This window comes from Haplochromis burtoni, unplaced genomic scaffold (assembly GCF_018398535.1).
Source record: "Haplochromis burtoni strain Fernald_Lab_line unplaced genomic scaffold, NCSU_Asbu1 Contig_21, whole genome shotgun sequence".
Classification (NCBI taxonomy): Eukaryota; Metazoa; Chordata; class Actinopteri; order Cichliformes; family Cichlidae; genus Haplochromis; species Haplochromis burtoni.
In genome coordinates this window covers 1,366,385-1,383,802 of record NW_024582382.1, presented here as the reverse complement: position 1 = coordinate 1,383,802, position 17,418 = coordinate 1,366,385, and the positions used below count along the sequence as shown (strand labels likewise).

At 43.0% G+C, this 17,418-nt stretch overlaps 1 protein-coding gene across 1 annotated transcript in view; it reads right to left on the bottom strand.

Annotated features, from left to right (window-relative positions):
- Positions 1-259: 259 nt before the first annotated feature.
- The window catches only part of plekhh3 (pleckstrin homology, MyTH4 and FERM domain containing H3), a 37,820-nt gene continuing 20,661 nt past the window's right edge, over positions 260-17,418 (bottom strand). The window contains exons 4-13 of the mRNA XM_005920319.3: positions 13,689-13,871; positions 12,082-12,239; positions 9,450-9,573; positions 8,416-8,713; positions 6,246-6,453; positions 5,908-6,035; positions 5,162-5,282; positions 4,235-4,723; positions 3,920-4,111; positions 260-2,422 (exon numbers count right to left, since the gene is read on the bottom strand). Coding sequence (XP_005920381.1) covers positions 2,252-2,422; positions 3,920-4,111; positions 4,235-4,723; positions 5,162-5,282; positions 5,908-6,035; positions 6,246-6,453; positions 8,416-8,713; positions 9,450-9,573; positions 12,082-12,239; positions 13,689-13,871 — 2,072 coding nt within the window. The 3' untranslated portion in view covers positions 260-2,251. The remainder of the gene's footprint in view (positions 2,423-3,919; positions 4,112-4,234; positions 4,724-5,161; positions 5,283-5,907; positions 6,036-6,245; positions 6,454-8,415; positions 8,714-9,449; positions 9,574-12,081; positions 12,240-13,688; positions 13,872-17,418) is intronic.

Genomic DNA, 17,418 nt, shown 5'->3' with positions numbered 1-17,418 from the left:
ATAGAGCTGTGCTCCTGATGTTTGTTCATTCGACTAATTAAACGGCGCATAACCACAGGGCAACAAAGACAGTTGGCATTACTTGTTCAACCAGCTAGTCTTATAAACCAGTAAAAAGCGTTGGCACTAACAGCACAACTGAGTTACCTCAAAACTACAGGAAGACAATAGTCCTAATGCTTCACAAGTCTGGGCACCACATATGTACATTTCTCGAAATAAAACAGGATAGATGAGGCTGAAAAACAGCACCAAAGACAATATGGTAAAAATTTTTATTAATTACATACAGTATTTATAGTTTTTTTTTATTGCACTCTCAAGTTAGTTTCAAAACAAACAATAGTGCAATTAACTATACACAAATAGAAAAGGTACCATGCAACATACAAACAAGCGTAATACAAAGAAAAAACGTGTAGTTTGATTTTTCTTCTTTCCTTTTCATACAGCTTGGAGCTGCCTGCAGCTGCAGTAGAAAAAGCAAAGACCTGCTTCTGAGCAGGATACAGGGCAGACTGCAATGACTTGTCAAGGCCTTCCATGGTGAGAAAAAAAATGAAAATTAGGCTGGTTATATTGCATGGGGCAGTGTAGCAGACAGTACTGGACTATTATCTTTACAAAGCATCTACTGTCTTAAATTCCTACATTGTAAATACTACACTAAGAAGACGTGTACAGCAGGAAAATGTTAATACAAGTGGAAATAGTTGCATATAAATTAGGGAATCTGTCCGCATTTGGTTAATTTCTTCTTGTAAAAGCTTATTAAAATACGCACATCTTTGGTCCGTGCTCAAACCCACGACTTGGTGAAACTTTGGCTTCAGAATAACCAGTGAACACAAAGGAGGAGCTACATAAGATTTACACATAAGAGCTGCTTTAGGGAGCATCTACGGCTCTGATCAGTTAAAGCAAACTTCAAATGAATATATGTATGGGTCTGAAATTAAGACATAAAAGGAGCGTTGAAACAAAATAATACTATGACAGCATCTGTGGCCTGATTAGAAAAGTGTTTCTTTAAAGTAGGGGCACTGTTCGATGATCCACATTGCCAACTGGGGCTGAGATTTTTATATTTATATATGTATAACATAAAAGCACCTTTTTTTTCAGCAGACTACAGCTGCATTAGGATATTTGTCAACATAAGCAAAATTACCTAATCAGTCAAGTGTTAACCAAATTTCAGTTCAAGGATTAAAGTCAAGACAAGCAGCACAACAAAGGACGAATCAGAGCATTTGGTAGAGACACTGTAGAAAGGACTCCAAACTCCTTTGGTTTCTGTGAAAAAAGAAACAGTTAATCCGGATCCTGAATGTGTCATGAAGAAAATGACACGGCTTTTCTGATTTCTTGATCAAATAGCGCACATAGGTAAGGGGTTTTGTAGCAGTGGCGGCCGACATGACTCAACTATAGAGTTCAACATCTGTTTCCAGTTCCAAGTTCACATGGCTCACTGCATCAACAGTTCTAGGTAATGCAAGCTCAGCCGGGACCTTGTGAAAACTGAACGTCTCTGATGAACATTTCAGCATAAAGGGATGTGAGAGTGAGCGGGTTTCTATGTGTGTGGCAGAGACGGAGAGCAGCAAAGACAGGGGAGATGTCTGTGTCACTGAATATTCTCAGCACTATGCCAGCAGTGCGTGAGGGATCGCTGCCTTCTACAAAAGGCAGCGCACATATGGCACTCTTCATGAAAGAAAGAGGACAAAGTAGTGTCTTTATTCTAAGCCATACCTTTATGAGGTGGGTACCACAGCTTATTGTTGCCGTAAGTCTCAGCTCTCAGCTGCTGTGTTTCCCTAACTACTCACATTGTCTTGAAGGCTGGTGTGAAGGAGGAGTGGGAGATACTGCCATTTAGGGTAACCTAGTAGATTGCGTGACAGGACTGGGTGGGGGGGAGGGTGTTTGACACCTCATCAGCAGCCGTATTGGTTTCTGTGGGCTTCTGGCTTCACTTGCAAAACAGAAACCCTTGCCTTCTCATCCTCTCCCCAACCCCCCTCTCTCCTACATTGGCCAGCTCCTTCAGCTGGAAAGCTCAGCGAGGGTTTATTTTCAAAGATGGGGAATGAAAACAGCTCTCTCTTTGTTTTGGCTGCTGTGCCATTCCCAGCGGAGGAGGCACAGTGTCTTGAGGACTGGGCCTGGGACTGGGCCTCACAGGGGGCCACACGGAGGAGTTGGCTGAGGGGTTGGGGAGTGAGTGTCCGGGTATGGGTCCCTCTCAAACAGGGTGCGAGGGCAGCTCTAGGAGTGTGGGTGTCGGCGCTGATCGGAGGTGACGGAAGCCCACCTCTGTGCTGTCTGCTATGGTGATGTCTGCATCTTCCCCTTTTCCTCGTTGGCGATGGATGGCACTGAAATAAGCATTCATCAGCTGCATGATCTCAGTCAGCTGTGATGGAGAGAGGGAGAGAGAGAGAGGTCAAATTGGTGGCAGTCTCAGTGTCTGTCTGGCACTGTCACAGGCGGGCGGGTAAAGATGATGTCATTCAGCTGCCAGAAAAACTAGATCCTCCAGAAGTAAAGCGTGATGTTTGGCAGATTTAAGGGGACATACACATCTCTTAACTGTGTCTGGGTAGTTCTTCACTTTGACATACACCACACTGTTCAGCAGCTGTTGCAGAAAAATTAAGGGAGGGTACTATGGAGGAGTTCATTTCTTCATGTGTTTCTCCATTACACAGACCTCAGAGGACATAACCACCAAACCACCAGAAGCAACAATTACCCTTACTCTAGTCCTACTGATTCTTGGCTAAAACAAGTCCCTGAGTATCAACCTGCTTTTCAACTTCAACTATAACCCTGGAATCAGCTGCTAATCTTAAACTCAACTCCAGGCCTAATCATAATCACCCCCTGCAAATCTGGTCTTTCCTTTTTTCCCCTCTGCCCATCGGCTGAAAACCTTCCACTTTTATGTCAAGAGGATACGACGGCTTTAAGTTCATAAAGTAGAAGTCTTTCTGAACCGTACTTCAATTTGCCTGTGTGTCCAATAAATAAATAAAGTCACTTTTGTGCCTCACGAGAGATCACAGAGAGCTTTTGTGTTGTGTGTGGGAAGATGCAAGCAAAGCGGCCCAATGAAAGGCATGATTTGTTCTTGATTTGGGGGGGGGGGAAGAAAAAGGCACATCTATGTTTCTGAGAAATGTTTTGCCTAATATTTTAATCTAACCACTGCAATAAAACTTACCCCCATGCTATTAAATGCCAGGAAGTGAGACTTTTGGTGGTTACCATCTGTTGGGGAATATGGGCAGGTTGTGTGCTCTCTATTTAGACCAAATTAATGAAGGTTTTTAAAGTGGGTCAAAGAGGCGGAGGGAAGGGGGTATCATGGGCAGACACTGTGCGTCTTTCTCTTACTCTGCAGAAAACTGCACAGTGATAAGGCCCCTTGGCTCTGCACTATACATAAACTGAATCCGGCCTACAGCTGACACACATTATGTTTAAGGTCAGAGCAGAACCAGCTTCAATTAATATTTTCCTTCCAGTCACCTTCAGCCTCACCCTGTATGTGTCATCCTGGGAGGTGAGCCATTATACTAGGGTGACACATACTCTCAGAGATGCTAACCCTGTGGACTAACAGTTGGTTTTACAGGGCAAAGTCAGAACTAGCTCAGTTTAGGACATTGTAATGCTTTTTAATATTTTACTTTGAAAGTTTATTTGCTGCTACACAGCTCATGTTTCAATAAGTCATCCAAAGGTGTGGCTCTAATTTCATACTTCATAACTCTTTCTTCACAGACCAAGATCCAGAAAAGCTAAAATAAAACCTTTTACTATCTAAATAAATCACAAAAATGACAAATTTTAAACTAAGAATGGCATTTCCCCCCTTAAACTAAACAATTCTGCACCCTGTTTATACCTTGGTGGTTTCAAAGAGCAGATCCCGGTCCCCAGCTGTAATCTTGAAGGTGTTGCTGTCAGATACACCATAAGAACAGATCTGGCCATAAGGAAAGGACTCCAGGGCCTCTGATTCTCCCTGCTTATACAAGGATACAGATGTAGCAGCTACACCCAGCCATAACTTCTGGGAAAAACTCCCCGTTGAACTCTGCAGGCAGAAAGAAGCGTGCAAATGTCAAGAGACTGCAGGATCCAAGTGGCTCTTGAGCTCTGAGGAAAAAAAACGTTTAAGAGTGATACTAAAACTAAAGCATAATCACACAATACTCACAATATAAAAGTCCACTTCATAAAGAGTGCATCCAAAGCCGGACCACTGGCGTGCAATTGTGAGGTAGGCGGCCATACTGTCCCTGCGGCTGTAGCCGGCCAAACCTTTCCAACGCTCCAAGATGGACGTCATGACAGCCGCTGCCTCCTCCTTCAGGCGGGTCCGCAGACGCATGTCCTGCTCAACTTTTTGCTTGTGTACTGCTGTAGCTGTGTGGCTCCACAGAGTCCCTGCGAGGAGTCCTGTGTGGAAGCGCTGCGTCGTGGGACAGCCCTGAGCAGCTACCTGACAAGGAGGCACATCTTGCGGTGCAGAAATTGACATGAGAACCCGAGTTTCAAGCATATGACCTGGAAAAAGCTCATCCAGAGGCGGGCAGGGGGCATGTGTGCTGAAGTCACCCATTAGGCTCTGAAGCCTCAGGGCAGCTAATGCCTGCAGGTCCTCTTCACAGGCTGGTAGCTGACCACGCACGACCATCTCATGGCACTGCAGCGCAAAGGTCAAAACCAGGACAGAGAGAAAGAGAACCAAACACAAAGAAGGTAAAGGTCGTCAGTAATAACTTCAAGTCCCCTCATCCATCCTTTCTACCCCACCTTGTTTTATTTCATCCCGTAACTCTTTTATAGAATTCCCCAGGAAAAAATGATAATGAAGCCAATGCTGCCTGCCTTTTGCCCCCTCTGCACTCCAGCCAGTGCTCTTAGTCATGTTTTTTATGCAGTCCATTTTATAACACTCACAGCCAGTGGGAAATTACAGACTGTGATTGCAGATTGTTTAGTAAAAGCATACACGATTCAACAACAACACAAGTGATGAATCACTGAATGACAATAAATCAGATGCCATCATCAACACCATCACTGGTCACTCACAACAAAGAAATAGTGAAAAGAGAAGGCTCATGTTCCACTCCATTACCTGCTCAAAGAGGAATAAATACTCTATGCTGTCCACTGATATGCTGTCTGCATCCAACAGGCAGTAGAGCTTGAAACACAGTTTCCACTGGGATTTAGACTCTGACTCTTTAGTAGAGAAGCTGCATAAGAGAGGGACAGAAAGTTAAATCTGGGTCAAGAAAAAAAGATACACTAAAGACACATATGACAAACAAAGAATCTTAAGCCTTCTGTTAATATGTTACAAGCTATTGCTTCCCTGCTGTGTAATGCCGTTGTGTAGTAACCCGACAGTTTCATGTTTACCCTGTCACTCAACATTGAGAGGACAGACACACCCATGCCTGTTTAAAAAGAAAAAAAAAATAAAGCATAGCGCCCTTTTTTCCAATTGGCTCATTGTTTTCGTTTTGAGACTATTGCCTTGTACAATTAAATGACATCATCTTTACCTTGACTAGCACCTGGCTGGCACTGCTGACAGACATAGAGACAAATCTAGTTTCCCAGCATAGTGTCATGTTTGACCAACAAGAACAGACAAGGTCACCAGATATCAAGGACACTGGTTAACATTCAGCATAGCACTTGGACTAGGGGGGAGATAAATAAACAGTGTGCTGCTCTGTCCATACTCATCTATAGAGTGACAAATAGGCTTTTTGCCACAATGTTTTGATAGCACGTCTGCTTGGTTTTATTATGACTGACTTTTTTGTTTGTTCTATCTTCCAGGGTAAAGACTGACAAGTCACTTTTTCAAACCTGGTTAGGATGTCTGCGACCAGAGCGCTTCCTGTGACTGGTTGCTCCCACAGTGCATTCTGCTCGTATAGTGCAAATGTATTTTTGCTCTCTTGTAGGCCGAGCTTCTCTTGCATCCTTCGAACCACCTGGTGAGGAGGAAGGAGAAGCGGATTGAAAAGACAGATGGACTCATAAGTTATTGGGCTTCAAGGGTGAAGGCAGAAGAGGGAGCATTTTACTAGGCTCTTGATTGCACTGTGAAATTTTGAATTGGAACTAGTGAGTAGCTGAAAGACTCTGAAGCCAGCTCAGAAAAGTTGTGCTGCCAAGTAGAATACAGGGAAATGCTTCCAAACCTCATTGGCAGTAGTGTGTGAGCTGATGTAGAGCTGGCAGGATCCAGGGCCTGGATAGTGCACGGTGCACAACATCTCCTGTCGGTTCATCAGCATCTGGATCTCCTCCCAAGATGGCACGCACTCCCGACACTTTGTCTTCTCCAGAGCCTCACTGATGAATGACGCATAGTTATCCATTTCAGACTCAGGACTTTGGCTCTGGATTCTGCAAGACAGATTAAATGTGTGAGAAAGTGATACTGCTGTGAGTGCGTGTCTGTGTGTGTGCGTGCATGCACTTGTGAAAGCAATTTGTCATAAAGATGAAAATATTAAGCACATAAAAGAGAGAATTTACTCATGCCTGCGACTCAAAATCTGTTAGGTGTTACGCTGTGATTATGGACTTTGCGTCACTCCATTGATTCAACTAAGTTTTTATTTTGTTTGGGCTGGCAGTGCTAGAAAGTCAATGAGGCGAAGAATGACAAATGTTCTCACTTTAGCTGTTAGGAACTTAAAAGACTCAACATCCCTTAATTCTTCAAAGAAAAGGAAAATGGCAAAGAAAACATGTTTGACTTTGGGTAGTGCACGAAACAGGAAAAGGCGTTTCCGCTCCTGTGAACCAGAGTGACCCCCTCCTTCCTCCCAACGGAGTGTCCAGGAGTGGAAGGTGAGTGTATGTCTGTGTGCTGTTGTTTTAAAGGAGGGGACAAAAAAAGCAGCAAACCAATCTAGCGGGAGGCTGAGGTTTGCGAGTGTGAAAGGTGTGAAATACAACCTGATTGAGTGATTAGCTAAGCCCTTTGTAAACACAGGGGGGGACAAACAGGAAGGAAACAATTACACTCCAGTACTCGTCCCAAAATACGCAAAAACAAGGGCAGAAAGAGGAAAACGAGCTTATTCACTTTAACATCTTGCTGTCTCATAAGGGTGGCTGAAACATAACTACGAATGTCCCACTGATCTGTGTGAGATTTCCTATACTCTCCTTTGTTTGTGTCTTTGTACCATTTCCTGCTTTCTCTCCCTCTCCTTCTCCCTTGCTTTCTTTCTTTTGGCCTAATCTGTCTGACAGCAGACATTCCCTGGGGGTTTCTCAGGGCACTGGGGGAGTGGAGGATGGTTTCTGGGCCTAATGCCCAGCTCCAGTCTTAGCTCTGCCCAGCTGCAGCCTCAACAGTGGTCCAAACAGTGAGAGAGTGCGTGAGAGTGACAGCAAGACGTATCAAAACACACAGCCAGCGAGTTCCACAGAGTTGTTATGAATTGCCGTTGCATGCAACTGTTCCATTAGCCAGAGGGCGATTCCCAGTACAGAAATATAGATAGAAAATTGTAGTGGTTTCATGGCATGGCATTAGACAGAAAATCAAGGGCAGGAGATTAGTGCTTCTAATAACTTAGATTAGCATTCTTGACAGAAGGGCTAATTCAGACCTGTAAATCCAGCCCTTGAAAACTGGATCTGTCTAGGGAAGCATGCTAACAATGTGAAGGCATATCATGCTACTATATCTAAACAAGTGTTTAGGGATGCTGGCGCCTGCTTTTTGTCCGATGTCTAGACCCCATGTTTCGCTGCTACCACGCAACACTGGTTCACCTTTATCTCCTAGGTCAAGCCATTCCTATCTTATACCCTTGTCTATCATCTACAGTGTACTCCAGGTCTGATGTCTCATATGGGATTGAGGGCATCATACTGCTGAAACACTCATGTAAAACAATTTGCATGACTATATAAACGACTTAATGCAACTTTTCTATTAACTGACAACTGCAGTCTGTTACCTCAAACTGTCAACATGGGTGGATACGCTGTAGTGTTTTCCACCTTACTTCCACAAGCCACGTTTCCCAGTCGGAGAAATCAGAGCCAGAAAAAGCAAGAAAGTTTTCCACTTCTAAGTAAGAGATGACGAGGTGAGCAGCTTTCTCAAGTTCGGAGCATTTGTGTGTGCTTAATTGAATGTGAAAAAAAATCCTGTCTGAATGCTGTTGCAAAAGCAAAACAACAATCTTGAAGCGGTCACTTGTGAGAACTGCTTTACTTGAGCTAAATAGTATTTCATTACAATAGTACTGTAATGAAATACTGCAAGGTAAATACAAAGCGCTGCACCTGACTTCCCAGCAAGCAGCATTCGATTTTAGTCTTGGCTCAATCATAGCATCTCACCTTTTGAGGTGGAATCGCAGGTATTTGAGCACAATTGGCCCAGGAAGGAAAGTGCAGCTCATACAGGTGAGAAGCTGCCAGTAACGGAGATGCGCAGCAGTGTTTGGGGAAGGCGTGTAGCTGGTCTGCTTCACTAGCTGGCAGTAGACCTCATCGCGGAGAGGCCGCAGGTCCAGGCAGGTCTGTAGCACACCCTGGATGATTGGAACCGGCTCCCTTGCTGATTCCAGCTGCTGCAGGCAGTTGAACAGCTTCACGGCCTCCTCACGCACCGAGCCGTAGCCTTTCCCACTGTGGTCTGAAGAGATAAACAAAGAACAGTGTGTCAAAAGTTTTTGTCAGGACATATTCTTCCTCCCCCACCCCTTTTCTAGACATTTGAACCTTGCAGATATCTTAAAGGAATGGTATAACATTTAATCATGTAAAGTATTGTAATATAGCAACCTATTACATTAGCATCTCATCAGTTTTATCATTGTATCATGATTTTTTTAGCTTAATAAAACAAAGTGTGTTCCCTGAACTCTCAGAGAGGATGTGCGTGAGAGAGAAAGAAAGAGAGAGAGCTGCAGGCATGTATTTTCACACTAAGCTCCCACGGTAGATTCCTCCCAGTGCATTTAAGTGATTGGAAGATTGTCCATTAGGGTGGAAGAAAGAGTGATTTCAGGGTCACAGAAGGAGAGTGCACGCAAGGAAGCATACGTAACTAAAATGAAAAGCATTCTGCGTTGCATTGAGCTTTATTCTTCCGCTAAACAAATTAAACTGCAGAGCAATCACAGTTTTTAAAACAGTTTCTTTCCACTTAGCCACACTGCAATTACAGAAAACAGCTGCCAGCTTTGCACACACACCGAGTGGCCATGTGCACTGGTTATCTCTTTCGTAAGAGCTTCAAGGTAAATTCGGCCAGTTGACACTTACTCAAACAGTGCTAAAAAAAAGAAAAATGCTAATCATGCTATTGTTTTTAACCGGTACTTTCACATACATATAGCTATGGCAGTGTAAAAATCTTAAGCACTTACATGTGTGCTCCAGACTGCCATAGGGGAAAGGCAGCAGAGGAGCATATAAGGGTCCTTGGGTGTACTTCAGGATGGGGTTGTGCTGGTAGATGTGTTCCACTACCTCAGGGTTGAACTTATTCTCCTAAAACACACAAGTAAAACAAAACCAATCTATAATAAACAAACACATTTGAAAATAAACGTTCATGTGCAGTCAACAAGCACGAAGCCAGCCTGAGAACACTCTGTGAGTGCGTGTCTGTGTGTTTGTCTATGAAGGGTAACTGAGGTCGATTTGACCGGGGTCACAATCCAGCTCTGGCATCTTTTAAACAGCAGGAAGGTCAAGTGATGACCCAGCAAACCACACTAGCATGACTGACACGTTATATTTTATGCACTGGTGTCAATGAGTTTGGTGTGCGTGTGTTTGTGCCTTTTACTGGGTATGTGGATAGATACCTTCCAGCAGTACAGATGGCTTCCATGCTACTGCCCTAGCACCTGTTGCTCATTAGTAACGTTGCCACTGCTCTGGCTCTCTCCTGACTCTGCAACTTCCCCGATCGTGCCTCCCTTTCTCTCTGGCTATGAGACAAGTCAGCTTTCTCCCTCCTTAGTGGGGCAAAGTTGACACATTCCACTGAAATGCTTGGTGCACACTGGTGACAAGCTTGTCTGTTTGAACTAGGGGAATGACATGTTGCTCTATGGACCACGTGCAGTGGGATGCAGCAACTCAACATCCCAGATGACATTCATCCACTGATCCAGGGCCAGAGATTGTTTTTGTTCCATTTGGTCATCCACTGCAACATGCAATAGTTTGACATTTTGGGAAATACGCTTATTAGCCGTCTTGCCAAAAGCTAGATGAGAAGAACGATAGCGCTCGCATGGTAATTATGAAGGACTGGAAACAGGGGCAAACAGCTAGCCTGTACAACGGCAACAAAATCTGTTCATCTTATTTATATTACAAAGAAATGCTTTGCAATAACAAGCTCTAAAGCACGATTGTTTTTTTCTTCTGGTCTCTGTCAGCCTCATTGCCAGGTTGGGAAAAGGTTTGATATTCCAGAATACACCAAGCATGCTACACTACTTTGGAGTGTTCATATACCAAGCACGACTAAAGAGTGTGGTAAAAGAAAAGACAAAATAAACAGGGTTTCCCACTTTTTTTCCCATGGACAGTTATCAAGGTAAGGTTCTAAAAGGTCTGTCTAACATATTATTGGGCTGCTTGTGTTTTATGCCTCATTCAAATAAATTCAATTTTGTTTATATAGCGCCAAATCACAACAACGGTTGTGTCAAGATGCTTTTTCAATTATCAGTTTAGCTAATAAGGAGCTCAAATGCCCCTGCAGCCTTAGACTTTTCTGTGTGGACTCTAGATACTCTAGCTTCCCACAGTCACAAAGACATGGATGTTAGGTTGACTGGTGATTCTAAATTGGCTTCCTGTCTCTACATGGTAGGCTGGTGACAGGCTGGTGACATGGCCAGGATATACCTTGCCTCTCACCCTGTGACAGTTGGGCTAGGCTCCAGCCACCTGTGACCCTGAACTGGATGACAATGGTTAAGAGCTTGAATGTGTTTATGATCTAAGCACTGATAAAGTCACAGTTTAAATAAAACATTTCACACACCTAATCTCTTTCAAATATGACTTCTGGCTATAGATCCATTGCTAAAACTGCCAGGCTTTCGCCCCTCTGTGTCTGTAACCTGATTCTATACTTTAAAGATAAGCAAGCAGTCCTGTTCACACAAAGCTGCCTCTGTTTAGTCTCTCTGGATTTTTACAGTTCCAGTCATGGCCTCACACTTTAGAGAGAGAATACTTTGTCCAGTTGAGGAAAAGTGCCTATGTATAAAGGTGAGGGAGAGGGAGAGAGAGAGAGAAAGCAAGAGACTGAGAAAAAGGTTTTAGGTGGAAGGATGAGTGACTGTCAAAGCAATAAATGAAAAGCAGACCCCTTTATTCCTACAAAATAAAAGCTTGACCCCTTTTTGCAAACCAGATGAGGGTAGAGAGGAGCAGACTAACCACTTTCTTTGAGATTAGAGACTCTCGTTGGGAGATTACTGAGAGAGGAGGCCAGGCAAAGGACTGCTTATCTCGTCCTGCTGCTTCATGCAGAGCCCTCCTCCATCTCCTCTGCCAGAACTGCCCTTCTCTACACCCAAGAGGCAGACTGATGCAAGATGAGTCGTCTCTCTGCTCAATGACATTCCAGCACAATGTGTTCTCTAGCACACCGTGCATTAAAATATGACGATCCCTTGTAAACACACTCCCTGCACAAACTAAGGTATCTTTCAAAAGCCACAAATCCTGTTTTTCTAAATATTCAAATAGCTGGAAATGCCTTTATCTTGGAATGACCTTTCAACTGCAGGTCTGGTATTATTTCCTGTCCCTGTGTGACAGAATGAAATGAGGTCATTCAAAAGAGAAAGGCAAGCAGAATAAACTTTGGACTCCCTGGTGCAATGTGGTCGTGTGGTTTCCATGGTAACGGGGCAGGGGTTGTGGAGCATTATGTAGCCTGATGGCCGTTTGTGTTTGGTGGCTGTAATCATAGGTAGTTTGGCAGCAACCCTGTGTATGTTTGTGTGTCTGCGTTGCGTGGCCCACCTCGATGTCTCGAATCAGGAGCTGTGTGGGCGTTTCCACGGGTGATTTACTATCAATGATTTTCTGGATGGCACAAGCCCAGTGCACAGCCTCATTGAAGTGCTTGGTGTACAGCCTATAGCAATGTTTCCGACCATAAACTGTAATGCTCCAGTAACCTGAAAAAAACCCAATAATAGTAATAATAATAAAGCAACACATTTAAAAACCATTGCAAATCTTATGACATGTAATGGTAATAATTCATAGTTAGTAATTTAAACTGGACCTTATCTGACCTGACACTTTTCCAGACATGTGTGGGATGGTTTTGTTTTTTCGTTTTTTGTTTTTTTTAAAGTAAACAGCATGGATTTAGGCCTGATCCAGTTTCCTACAATGTGAGACAATAAACTGATTCCTGCACATCTTCCATACAGACTCTCTCTCCTTTACTCACTCAGCTTCACTGATGATCAAAGGTCAACTTGAGAAAAAAAAACCTCAGACCACACCAAAACCAAACAAGAGTAGATATTCTGCAGATGTCTTAAGACACGAGTCCGAAAGCCCTTAGTGAGTTTCATTTCGGGTAACATAATAAAAGCAAAAAAAGAGGAACATTTCTCCTTCTACAGAGGAAGTATTAGATATACCCCAGGCAGCCAAGCTTGATCTGTAGCCCCGTGGCGGTTATCAGGCTTTCCTGCTACGTGACTTGGCACCACATCCTTCTTTGTTTAAAGTTCTTAGTCAAGTATAACCCCAAAATGAAAAAGTTTTACTACTCAAATCATTACACTGCACTATTGCCACTGACCAATTTGAATATGTTCACATATAATATTAACCACTGCTTTCAAGGGTCTATGAGACCAAAAACGGAGCCCTTAAAGTAAACTCCTATTTTATGGCAACAACCAGAAAATACAGAGGAAGTAAAGATTTCTTGCAACTCTTTTGTGACAAATTTCCCTGCTTAAGAGGAACACAGATCTACTCAGTAGTGAAACAGCCGGGAGTCTGTGACAAAGTCGCTGTTGAAAGCCCTCCTCTGTCCAGAAAAGTCCCCTGGCCTATTGAGTTAGAACTATGTTTGGGTTTGCACTATGGTTTTGGCATTTTAAGCGGTTTGGTAAAGTTAGCAGGGCATAATCTCCATTCACAGAGAGGCAGACAAACATAGATAAAGGGTATCTGAGGAATACAGATTTGAAAAAACACAAGTCATCCCTGTGTCTTTTCAAAAGCAACTCTTTTTATAAATCTTTGTCATTTGTTTCCTGCATCCAAGAGATTGCCTTGCTGGTTACGCGAATGAGACACTTGTAGGCCAACCTTGACCCGCATTTCTGACCAAACAAAGCCGGGGCTTCCCAAACTTACTAAGAATTACAGTACTCATGGGAAGGGGAAAGCTAGCCACAAGTCACCACTTTCATATTGAAAGACCCAACAATTTACTGGGAAGTTTTAAAATAATGCCTATGATCACTATACCACAAAGGGAATTAACACAAAGAACTAACTGGTCTCTACAGAGGTTACAGGAAAGCCTGCATGAGTGTGAGTCAGCTATGTCTCATCCCGTCTGCATATGGTTAGGAATATAAGTGTGTCTTGCTCACCTGTCTCCTTGTATGTCTGCTTGTCTGGCCAGATGACAGAGCAGAGGTTTGTGAGGACCAATGTGCCTAGTCTCCGGGCACCTTTCTCTGGTCCGGTGTAGTAGTCAAGAGAGTCTTGGGTCAGTACAAACCAGTATCGACGTTGCTTAATCCAGTTGCCACGCACCTCCCGTAACAACCAACCTTTAAACAAGCAGAATGCATATTTTTGGCTTTTACTTATCAATATGAAGTAAATATATAGTAAAATATAGTAAGTATATAGCACATTTTAGCGGCTACAGAATGATGACATCATGGGTGCAAAGATTGGCCGCCTATAATCAAGACCGAACGATAATAGTGCTTTTGTTTTCACTAGTAGCTACTGGTGACTTTTCACAGCTAGCTGACAGGGTGGAAAACCTGAGTAACTGTGCAAACTCAGTCCTTATTATTGCATTTACACAAGAATAATAAGAAACAATTCAATCTTTGCAAAAGAGATACAAGGAATGGGGGCTTGAAGTTGTCTGCTGTGGCTTGAAAAAGGATATACACAGGGATTATGTTACAACTTAACCCTGAAATGAAAGATCACACGCCAGTTCAGCTGCAGTAAAGGATTTTTTAAACTGATTAGTCCAGCAAAAGAAAATTAATCTTGAAATGTGATGTTTTCAAATTTTCAAGCAAGCGAGCCTGCAGCTTCTTGTCCTGTTTATTTTATTTTTTTCAGTAAAGAATAAATACCTCCTTTTTATTAGAGCAATCTCTGGCAGTAGTTTCACATGACTTTAAAAACAAAAAGAAAAAACCCATTAGATTGTGTCCCCTATAAGAAATCTTTGCTACCACCAAGCAAGTTGTACATTCTCAGAAAGGAACAATGCTCTGCAACTTTCTTTCATAAGTATGGGACTTTCACACTAAGGCAAGCATTTCCCTTGAAAGATTTCTGGGAGCAGGTCGTAAGTCTATAAATGCTGCTACACCCTGTCTTCACAAAGAATAATCTCCAAGGGCTCTAACTGTCCCTAAAGTTCGCAGAAATCTATGAGTAAAAGTTTTGCTGGAATAAATACTAGGTGCTAAAAATAAGGCCAGATAATAGCATAGGCATTAAAGGCAGCACAAAGCCACCATAACTGCCACTTTTGAGGCTGACAGAATCAGATAAGGAGACAGAGACAGAGAGAGACACAAAGAGAATGAGGCAGCTAGTTTTTAGGCATGTCTGCTAATTTTGTCAGGTCTCTCTCTCTCTGTAATAAAAGACTCTTGTGTTCCTAAAGTTCTGAGGACTGGGAAAACTGCAACAGCCCAGATCTACTGATCCCAAATCTCTTCTGCATCCCCAGTTGTGTACAAATTGTTCTTAATAAGGAACAATTACATAAGTGCATAAGCATTTCATGTCTGAGCAGATAAATAAACTAAATTGCTTTTGGCTGGCCACCTTGACTGATACTGGGTTGTGTAGGACTATATGCAGGGCTAGGGCATTGAGATGCAGTGGCAGTCAGCCGTACATGGGGTGCCTGTGCATGACAATACATATGGCTTGCATATGCATTCTTGAGATTGGTTTTAGAAGAAAGAATTAGGCAATACATCTTCAGCCTCTAACCCTGTGAAACTGTAATAACGCTTCCCCAGCATCACAACTTCCTCTCTGGTCAGCGAGCTGTGTGTCACCTGTTACCCAGAGATAATTTTGCTTGCATCTTTCTTCCTCTTGCTCTCATTCTCTTCTCATTTACTTTCATCTGCCCCAAATTTCTCTTCTCTCCCTCTTTTTAACCTTGCTTAAATGTGGTTTACCCAGGAAGTACAGAGAAACTGTTGCTTTGCTCCTGCTTCAAATAAAAAAAAAAAAAGAAAAAAAGAAAGAAAGAAAGGACGGGGTGAAGGTTCAGGCCTCAATATGATATAAGAGGGGATTTTGAACCTACCATAACCAACCCTCAAATATAGCCCAAAGTGAAAACCCAGGAGGTACTTAACACCACATCAGAGAGGGTCAGCATCAAAACCCAATGTGAAATGGATAAATAAAAATCACAAAGAAAGCTGGGACGACACGCAGGACAGGAGGCAGACAAGCTGGCTGGATCAAAAACAAGACACAGGCATGCCTGCACGCCCCGCAGCTCTGTCGCAGGCATGGGATATACACCACATAGGCTGCACTTAATATTGCAACTTTAAACAATGCAATAAGAATTGATGTGAAAAGGACAGAGATAAAGCTGGAGACCCCATGTATAGCCCACCGATGATCTTCCATCTGGATCTCATCTCTGTAGCCAGCTAATGCCTCCCCCGAGGGCCACAGCTCGCCCTTAATTTGTTTCATTTGTGACCCTTGACCCTTCAGTGCCCTGCCCCCTCAAACACAGATTGAGAAAACACTCTCTCTCTGTGTATTTCCATCTTTTTTACTGCAAGCCTCCTGCTGCTCTCACCGCCGAAAGTTTGTTCAATATACTGAACATTGAACTCCATGATAAAAATACATACGTCTGAGAAAATGGGTCGCAGTGTTGTGCTTGCCGTCATTTCATAAAAACCATCTCCGGAAGCAGAGCAGTATTTCAGGAAAATAATACGTTACAAACTGGCATTGAACTACTTTTGTGTGGAACAGTTTAAAAAAAATGTAAAGCTAAACCTTTCCCCTGCTTTGAATCATAAAGCAGCAGACAGATTCAGCTGTAGACGACTGCAGCATGAGAAACTGCATCACATGAGGAACAACTTTAACTTTAAATCAACAAAGGAACATCAATAAACCAATGTCAACATCTCTGTCTGTCAGCACTCGTCAGTCTATATCTGTAATGTTGTTGGCCTACTTTAGATACTGGGGCAACATTCGGCCCATGTAGCCTCGGGATGCCCTACAAAAAAAGGGAGAAAAAAAAGAGAGAGAGTCCTAATGGAGGCATCCTTCAAAACATATTCTTGTGCAGTATGCAGAGTGAATTATCTAACACCCTGAGGTTGCCTGCTGTTGGCTGTAATAGTGGTGCCTAGTGAAGTGTAGTGAAGGATTGCTATGTGGTGCAAGAGCTGAAATGTTAAATGAAATTTGCCCACAGACTGTAGCAGTCCTCAGTTTCACAGGGAAACTCTTCTAACAGTGAAACAGTGGGGACAGCAGTAAGGGAGGAGGCCATAGCCAAGGGTGCATGGTAACTGCTGTCAGAATTAGGCAATCTGACTGTCGCCATTCCCAGCAGGACGTAACATATCTAAGCACTGGCATTTTACTGCTCCCTGTCAGCAGCAGGCCGAATGGAAAAAAAAAGGAAAAAATAAATAGCACAGAAATATCCTATGAGATCATTCCTCAAAAGCATCACACATGCAGGATAGAGCTCCTGATGCCAGTAGCTGTCTTTGCATTAATACATACAGAGGGGAGGGTGGGGGCAGCTGTGCGCCACATGTGGTAAGAGAGGGGTTGGCTACAGGGCAACAGCCCAGTATGGAGCTGAGACAGGAGGCAATTAGCCTGATGAAATATATACCATACAAAAAGACATGAACAGCACTGACTAAGCCCTGCAGGGAGTTGGTGAATAAACTGGAAAACAAAACTACAACAAGAGATTTTTCACTTTGTTAGTGATTGTTCTTCATGTTAGGTTTTGGATTTTTCAATCAACTGTTTAGCCTTAAAAAATAAATAATAGTAAATATTACATGAAAATTTTTAATATACCAAGGGGAAGTCTTAAAATAG